The following is a 9,681-nucleotide window of genomic DNA, read 5'->3' on the forward strand; positions in this document are numbered from 1 at the left end:
GAGTTTCACCATGTTGGCCAGGCTGGTCTTGAACTCTCAACCTCAGGTGATCTGCCCGCCCCAGCCTCCCAAAGTGCTGGGATTACAGGCATGAGCCACCATTCCTGGCCAAAATGAAGCTTTTGTAAAACCAAATAGTTTCTTTGCTAGTGTGATCTAGCATGTATTATTCCGCCGTGCTCTATTTCTTTACATTCATGATAAGGTAAAGGACAAGTTGGGGAAATCTAAGCAGTCAGATCCTCATTATTTCACATGGGAAGGTGACAATTAGTAGTATTTTCTCAAACACATGACCCTATATTTTGTCAGCAAGAGTCCCCAGTTATGTGTCAAGGAATTATGACAGGCCCCAGTATCATCATTCTTAGACATTGAGACTAATTCTACTCAAAGCATCCTTTGTAGACTTCATTGCAGGTCTGTGAAAGAATAGATAAAGAAATTGAAAGTAAGGGCTGAGAAATTTTTATAGCAATCTGACATTGTTATAATGTCCAAATTTTCTAATATTTCATTTTTATTATATTTTACAAAATATCCATCTGCAATGGATTCGAAATAAAGAAAAATCTGGTCCTTCATCAGAACTAGGAAAACACTGATTTAAACATTTGGTCAGACATTTTAAATTGGTAGGTGTTTTCATTTATATTATCTTGTCTGCTTATTTAACTATTAAGTGGAGATGTAATTATTTTTATTCCTACCTAAGTCATTTTTACTGTCTTTTCAAAAAAGTGTGCTTTCAAGAGTTCATGCCATACACAATTTTATAGATTTTGACCATGTCTACTGCCTGCTTTTACCTTTCAAGCCAAGAAATAACAATGTTTTTAGACTTTCTTGATCTGGCAGTCTTCTCATTTCTCCCATAGTTTTAGCTGACCTATTAGTTTGAAGATAATGCCATGGACATCTAGCATGTACTTACAGCAATTTATATAAGTATAAGCTAATGATTTTTGGTTTGCGATGTGTGCATATTTGTTTGTGTGAGTTTTCTTCCTTTCTAGGTTTTACCTAAGCTATTCCCATTTTAGTTTTACCTAACATTCTTTAGGCGACAGCAGTGATAATACAACAGTTTTTTCAGGAATGATCTAGTGTCCTTTTGTTTAGCTTATGTTTTGAGTTTTGAGTATTCCGGTGTCTCTTTATTACCTTTTTGTGCAGACTCTTAAGATCTTTCTATAATCTCTCTTTATTTTTTTGGTTTCTGCTTAATCTATCATATTTTGAAGTATTAAAAAATCTTGGAACATACTAGAATAATTAGGCACATTGTCTCTGTTTCCTTTATCATATTATTGCTCAGATAAGACAGTAAAAGTATTGGTGAGAAATGAAGGAAATAAAAGGATTATATCATAACAGTAAGAACAAACAACTCAACCAGGAATAATCTGGCAGTATAGAAATCCAGATGTAGCAAGAGAAAACATCCTTTGTAAATAACAAACTGAAATGCCTTGTAGGTACACAATTCTGCTAGGGTAAGTACCCTGTCCTGATGGAGGAAGTGAGGGCTACTTGAGCATCTCAATTTACATAGAAATTCTTCTGATAAATTAGAGCTTAAAAAATGAGTTAAATAAAGTAAAAATTTTAGGGATCATATCTCATCCAGCACTATGCATCTTTTAAGTGAGGTAAATTATAATTGAATTATTTCCTAATTTTAATGTAGGAAAGTTTGGTATTGTCAATTAAAAATAAATGAAGAAATAAAATGAAAAATTAAAAAAAAGTTTGGTGAGATTTTAGTTTCAGCTGTTAAACCATAGGTTCTTTCCTAGGTGAATTGTTATGATAATATGTGTTTTAAAAGGATAGCCTACTGTTAGATTTCAGTCTTCTTTTGACACTTGATTATTTTTTCCTTAGCAAAAGAATACATGCTTATTTTAATAACTTAAATGATACAGATATATATAAAGAAAAAAGTATAGTTCCCTTTGCTCCCTACCTATCCCCCAACAGTTCAGTGTAGATTCTTTGATACCTTTTGATCTACTAGGTTTCTTTTGTGTACCTTTTGGCTTAGTTTATGGAATATTGTATAACACAACTTTTAAATTTTCATGTGGTCAGATCTTTTCTCCCCTTCCTTTTGGCATCTGGATTTCTTTCTTGCTTTCCATTCTTACAACTGTTTTAATAGATGCTTATTTTCTTTTATATAGAAAAAAATACCAGTCATAAAATGGAAAATACATTTAGAAGCTTGAAAACATTTGACCCTATTTTACTTACACCTTAAAATCTGCATCTGTGAATTATACTTTACTTACACCTTATAATCTGCATCTGTGAATTAAGATTTAAGACTTTTGTTATGTTTTATGTCTCCTTAACATGGTGACACATCAAGAATTAGTAAGCTGTGTGGGCTGGACTACTGCTGAGGAGCTGTATTCATGTAGTGATGATCACCAGATAGTGAAGTGGAACTTGTTAACCAGTGAAACAACTCAAATAGTAAAGCTTCCTGATGATATTTACCCTATCGATTTTCACTGGTTTCCAAAAAGTTTGGGTGTAAAGAAACAAACTCAGGCAGAAAGCTTTGTCCTCACAAGTTCTGATGGTAAGTTTTAAATAAACATTATATGCTCACTATTGTATTTAAAAGACTTAATAGTATGATTTATGCTTTAAGTTGTTTTACAAAACTGGTATTTGTGGATCTGCATATTTTTATCCACACATTGTATTTCTTTTCTGAATAGTCACTTGGTTTGTGTATGGGCTATGAAATTATTGTCACGAAAGAAAGTTAATTTAACTGGCATATACCAGGATTGAATATGGGCCTTTGGCATTATTATATATATATATATTTTAGAGACTGGGGTCTCACTCTGTTGCCCAGGCCAGAGTGCAGTGGTGTGATCATAGCTCACTGTAGCTTCAAACTCCTGGGCTAACACAATCTTCCTGCCTCAGCCTCTTGAGTAGCTGGGACTACAGGCACACACTATTATATCCGGTTAATTAACACTTTTTTTTTGTAGAGACAGGGTCTCATCTTGTTGCCCAGGCTAGTCTTGTACTCCTGGCCTCAAGCAGTCCTCCTGCCTTGGCCTCCCAAAGTGCTGGGATTACAGGTATGAGCCACCATGCCCAGCTGGCTTTACTTTTTTAGTACTCTTATGAGTTGAGTTAAGCTGTTCTCATAGTTTTAGTTTCTAAATTCTTCAAATTTAACTTAATATAACCACACTGAAAAAATACACATATTCATTTAGTAAGGTATCTGTTAAAATATATACTTTATTTTCCAGTACATGTTAATTTTCAGTTACAGAGTTGAAGAGTTTTATAATTTGACCAGAGCTTTCTTATTGGTGAATAGAAAGTATGATTTTTTTTTTCACTTTTTAAGGGTATGTTTTTATATTTGTTTTCTTAGAAATACATGAACTGTTTTCATCTATGTTATACTTTACCTGCTGTTTCAATTAAGAGTACATTCATTGAAAGTAACAGAAACTTACTTGGCTAACTTAAGCACAAATGGAGTATTTTGGTTCACCTAGCTGTAGGGGTAGATCAAGCACTAGTTGCATCAGGTCCCTGTTCTCACCATCTCTTGGGTAGGCTCTTTGCACATGGTGAACATGATGGTGAGTATGACGGTGGCCAGTAGCCCAAGGCTCATCATACTTCATAAGACTGCTTCTTCCTCAGTATCTCGTGCCGGCAGCTTGCAGAGGGACCCTAAATGAGCTTGGGTCATATGACCATCACTGAGTCAATCAGTTTAGTCAAGAGAAATGGACTTTGGGAGGCTGAGGCGCATCATTTGAAGTCAGGAGTTCAAGACCAGCCTGAGCAACATGATGAAACCCTGTCTGTACTGAAATACAAACAAATTTTAGGCAGGCATAGTGGCACATGCCTATAGTCCCAGCTACTCTGGAGGCTGAGGTAGGAGAATTGCTTGAACCTGGAAGGCAGAGGTTGCAGTGAGCTGAGATTTTGCCATTGCACTCCATCCTGGGTGACAGAGCAAGACTCTGTCTCAAAAAAAAAAAAAGACAATGGGACACTGATTGAGCATATCCAGCCTCAGGCCATCCACATGCAAAGAGAAAGAGAAAGAGAAGAGAAGAGGGCTTTTGTAACCTGAAGATGGAAAGGATGTTAAGACAAACAATAATATCAGATTATACCTCGTTTACCGAGAGACTTGTGGTAGTTTTTTAAAACTTTGTTTTTTAGAAACTTGATTAAATGAGATACATGTGTAAAATCACTTTGTAGAGTGCCTGGAGCTTAGAAGATTGGCTCTGAACCACAGCTAGAATTTAATTTACCTCAGATGATAAAGGGAGCATTTGACTTAAACAATTTTGATTTAATTCTGCATTTACAGAAAAGTTTTAAGAATCGTACAAACAATTCCTACGGGTCCTTTATCCAGATTAACTAGTTTAACATTTTGTCCCTTATACATTGGGACAAAGTGTTGGCTCTGTTTCTTTTATACAAACCTCCCTCCCCTCAACATATACCCTTTTCTGAAAGATGTGAGAGCAATTTGCAGACATGTAGTTTTAACCATAAATACTTCAATGCATTTCCTAAGAATAAGAAGTTTCTGTTACATTGCCACAATTTGTTGATAAAAATCAGGACATTTAACATTGATGCAATACTGTTATCTAATCTATAGTTTATATTTAAATTTTAACAATTGTTCTAATTTTCCATAGAAATTTATTTTTGCTGGTACGGGATAACATATTGCTTTTGTTGTGTCTCTTTAGCTTCCTTTAATCTGGAACAAGTCTTCACTCTTTTATGATCTTGACAGTGTTGAAGAATATATGCCTGTTATTTTATAGTTCTTCAATTTGTTTTTGTCTGATGTTTCCTCATGATTAGATTCAATTTATATGTCCTTAGCAGGAATACTTGGGGCATCAGATTAGGAGATTAATGATGTTGGTTTGACCCATTATTGGTGATGTTAACCTTAATTATAAGTTAAAAAGTTCATGTTCATTAAGTTAATTCTGTAAAGTTACTATTTATTACTCTTAATAATTTGTGAAAAGATACTTTGAGACTATGTAAAAATATTATCTTCCTCATCAAACTTCCTCCCACTCTCTTAGTGTCTATTGATGACTCTTGGCTGAATCATTTATTACTAAGATGGTTTGCCAAATGGTGATTTTTCCAACTCCGTAATTCCTTCCATATTGATTAGTTGGTATTCTACTCCAAGGAAGAGGTTCCTGTCCCATGCCCATATATTTATTTGTTTTTTTTTTGTTTTTTTTTGGGGGGGTGTCAGATTACACTTGTGGATTCTCATTTTATTTCATAAATATATTATTATCATTTTTAGATTTTGATGTTAAAAGTGCCCCAGATTTGGCCAGTGAGAGCCCCATCAAGCCAGCTACAGTGATTTTTTTTTTTTTTTGATTTTATATGTGTCCTCATCATTTTTTGAGCACTTCCTTGCTGGCACAAGATGTTCCAGGCTTATCTTGTACTTTCTTAGTCCCAGCCCCCAAATCAGCCATTTTCCATAGAGACCTGTTCTTTTTCTGGTGGTTAATGATATTTAAAAAAACAAGATAGCAGTGCTAGCTGTGCTTATTCCAATGGGGTGTATTTGCTTCAAGGCCCTTTCAATGGACAGAGCTAAGAACTGTGAATATAAAACCTTGAAACAAGTAACATAATAGACATATGTATACAGTGGTATGATAAATCAGAGGGACATAAAACTCTGCTGTGATGTGGCTAAGGGAGGGTCAAGAGAGATGTCAAGAAAGTCTTGTATTTAAGCACAGTTTTGCAGTCTTGACTTTTTTTTTTTTTTTTTTTTTAAATAGACTATAAAAAAGCTGGAAAAGGTATAAAGGAGAGGAACCAAAATAGTAAAATGGATAAAATACTTGCCTTATATAATTTTATACTGTGTCAGGCAACAGGTAGACAAAAGCAAGCTACTTAGTAGCAGAAGTTTGTACATATATTGGCAAAAAGTAAAAACACTGTAACTTTAAAGGACATAAGCTAATTATATAAGAGATGTCAGAGAGACAAGTCAACAGTGCAAAGAATAAGTGATACAAGAAGCCAAGAAAGGATCAGTTTGGTTTCTGAATGATCAATTCTAGTAATATACAGCTGGTAATTTAAAACACTTTCTCATCCATAGGTGTGGTATATTTATTGGCACGTTGTTTCTGAAGCATAGACATATACCCAGACCATAGGTATTTAAATTATGTTAACTAAATCAAAAGGTTTATGAATTTGAATTTTTCCCTATTTTGAACATATATAATTATTTTGAAACCAAGTAAGCATATGCATTTTCAGTTTATTTTAAAATATTTAAATAATTTTGTTTTTGTGCCTATTTTCCAATAGATTTATGTGTGAGATTAAGAATAATTAATATTTGCCTTTATGCCTCTAGTGCCTGTTACTTAGTCTAGTAGTAGGTGCTTTGTTGATTGAATAAATAAAATAGATTTTTCAAATGTAATTTCTTTTAGGTAAATTTCATCTGATTTCCAAGTTAGGAAGAGTGGAAAAAAGTATAGAAGCTCACTGTGGAGCAGTACTTGCAGGAAGATGGAATTATGAAGGAACAGCATTAGTTACAGGTAAGTTGTCTGTTAAAATGACATTTGAAATGAATATTTTAAAGAAAAATTTCCAAAGAAACAGAATATTTTCATTTAGCAATAATGTCTAATAGCATTGTCTAATAGCAAATAATTGGCATAGTGTTGTTCTACACTGCTATATAAATGTTATAATTCAAAATGTTATATTAATCATTTTCTTATGTGACCTTTGGAGACTGTTCTGTCAAAGAAGGCTTTTGGAATGGTCAAATATGGGATAAATAAAAGTTGTAATTCTTTAAAATTTGAAAATTCCAAATATTCTCATTTAACTGACCGTTATCCCCATTCTGTTTCTTTCCCGTCCCCTGCCCTACTCTAAGGATTCTCAACTTCACCTATTACATTAGTTATATATTGCTTATAACAAATTACTCTAATAGTTAGTGACTTAAAATAATAAGCATATAGTACCTGATAGTTTCCGTGGGTCAGGGAACAGTTTAGGTGGGTTGTTCTGTCTCACTCAGAGCCTCTCATGAGGTTCTGGTCAAATTGTTGGATGGGGCGGCAGTCATATGAAGGCTTGTCTGGGGCTGGAGGATCCACTTCCAAGATGTCTTACTCACATGGTTGTTGGCAGGAGGCCTTAGTTCTTCTCTGGCTTTGAAAGGAGACCTTAATTAATTCCTTGCCACATGGACATCTCCATAGGGCTGCTTAAGTGTTTTTACAACATGACAGCTGGTGTCTCCCAGTGATCCAAAAGAGAGCCAGGTAGAAGCTACTATATCTTTTGTAGTGCATCCTCAGACATTATACTCCATTTCAGTTATATTCTGTTAACTTAGCAAGTCACTAAGTACAGCCCACACTGGAAGAGAGGGAAATTAAACTGTGCTACTTGAAGGAAAGAATAACAAAGAATTTGAGGATGTGTTTTAAAACCACCATGCCTATACTCTGGACCTTCTCTAGGATTTTCCTCAGTGAACTGGCCCTTCTCTCTTACTTGTAGCTTTAACATCTTTTCCAGTGGTTTCTTTATCAGCATGTAAATATGTTCGGATGTCACCCATCTTAAAAATTAAGAAGAAATAGAAATCCCTCTCTTAACAAACAACTCTCTCTACCTGCAACTATTTTCTTTCTCCCTTTTTCAGCCAAGCTGTTCAAAAGAGTAGTCTATTACCTCACTTCATTCAGTCCGCAGCTCACTGGAATTTGGCTGCAGCTCTGCTTATTACACTGGAAACACTTTTCTTGGAATTCTAAGAGATTGCAGTGACAAAGGAAACATTATTTGAGTAATATACTTATAAGTCTTCTAAGATTGAAAGAAATAAAATTTTAGTCATGAAAGTTAAGCTACTTTGATAAAATCATTTCAAAGTAATTTCTATTAAATGATACAGTTATAAAGTACTCTGTCATTTAATTAAACTGTATCTGAATTTTAAATATGCAGTAATACTCCATGATTTGAGGAAGCCTAGAAAAAAAAAGAATATGCAGTAGTATAGATACTGTTAATTTTATATGCAAATTTAATGTTTAAATTTATTTTCTATAGGTAAAAATACTGATTAAATTTTTTTTCCCCGTATAGTTGGAGAAGATGGGCAAATAAAAATTTGGTCAAAGACTGGGATGCTTAGATCTACTTTAGCTCAGCAAGGTATGTTTTACAATTGACAATTTCATTTTTGCAAATTATACAATACAAAAATGCCTTAAAGTTTTGTTTTAGAAAAAATCTAATATGATGGTTGAGACTGACTTTGGTTGAGTTCAAAACCTGTAATCTCTTATTTTTTACACTTTTTTGTCTTGCTTTGCTTGGTACCTGATGTACCATGGTAACGCTATTATTTCAAGCTAAGAAATATAAGAAATACTCAAGGGCTTCTTCTTTATGTTAGTGAATCTCTATAAAGGCAGTTATAAGCTAAATATTTTTAAAAAATAATTGTGAAACGTTTGAAGCATTTCTTATACAGAATGGAATTGGCTGTCTAGTTTAGTAAATCGTAGTATGAAAAGACATTGAGTATCTCCTTACTTAAAAACCCCCAATAACTTCATAATATTAACACCCCTTCCAAATTAAGTTGTGTTTGATTTCTATACTAATGGAGGGGAACAGACACACTAAGAATCTGAAATTTGGTAAACCACACTATTTAGAGTAGCATCTTAATTTTTTATGTTAATAGAAAGGAGTGGCCATAAAGTCAATCCAGTGGTCCTTCCTGTTAGAAGTTAGATTACATATGATTTTTTTCTGTGTAACAGATTAATTTTCTTAGTTAGATTTTACGTAGGAATAGTAAGCAGTTTTAATGTTTACCTGAGCGTGTATCAGCTGATCTTCAGGTTGCCAAAAAACTTGAGGACTATTCCTCAGAACTGTTTGATAAAGTCATATTGTGAAACATTTTCAATAACTGACTTCCAAAATTTCCAAATTTTATTTTAAAATCACATTTACTTTTAGGATAAGGTTCAAATCACTTGCATTTCTTTAGCTATATATTAACTGAATGTTAGCAAAGCTAACCAGAAATACTAGGTAGTATTTCTTTTCTGAGCTTAAATGTTTGCTACAGATAATCTCAAGGTAGAATATTTATTTATGAGCAGAAAATTCAGAGTTCATAGAAGTAGCCATGGGTAAATTTCAGTTAACAGCAAAAGTCAACTTATTGTTACTTTAGTAATAAATGTACCTTTAGAACATAAATCTTACTTTAATCTTCTAGTAGGCAGATGGATTTACCTTTGGCTTCATAGATTTTTCTTTTAAGGCTACTTATTTGACATTCTTACTTTGTGATGACTGACTTACGAGTAATTGACAGAATTCTTCCAGAGATCACTGGCCTCTTGGAAGAACTACAAGAATTTCAGCTACTGCTACTGCTGAGACAGTGTGCAGCAGCTGAAATGCTATATCCATTTTTCCTTTCTTTTCTCTTTCTTCTGTCAACTTGTTGCCTATAGATGACACAGATCTTCAGAGAAATTCTAAAAGCCAATCCCACTATCCACCATAGAAGATTTTCCTTCCTTCCTT

The 9,681-nt window shown here is 33.8% G+C and overlaps 1 protein-coding gene across 3 annotated transcripts in view; it reads left to right on the forward strand.

The window, feature by feature from the left end:
- Positions 1–9,681, forward strand: part of IFT80 (intraflagellar transport 80) — a 134,345-nt gene that overhangs the window by 19,750 nt on the left and 104,914 nt on the right. The window contains exons 1-4 of one of the 3 annotated variants that reach the window (XM_017850788.1): positions 76–635; positions 2,375–2,590; positions 6,531–6,641; positions 8,215–8,283. In XM_017850788.1, coding sequence (XP_017706277.1) covers positions 8,256–8,283 — 28 coding nt within the window. In that variant the 5' untranslated portion in view covers positions 76–635; positions 2,375–2,590; positions 6,531–6,641; positions 8,215–8,255. Of the gene's footprint in view, positions 1–75; positions 636–2,366; positions 2,591–6,530; positions 6,642–8,214; positions 8,284–9,681 lie in introns of those variants that run through there. The other 2 variants (XM_017850736.1, XM_017850854.1) reach the window with 2 other exon arrangements.

Source organism: Rhinopithecus bieti, unplaced genomic scaffold (genome assembly GCF_001698545.2).
Source record: "Rhinopithecus bieti isolate Rb0 unplaced genomic scaffold, ASM169854v2 scaffold_55, whole genome shotgun sequence".
NCBI lineage: Eukaryota > Metazoa > Chordata > Mammalia > Primates > Cercopithecidae > Rhinopithecus > Rhinopithecus bieti.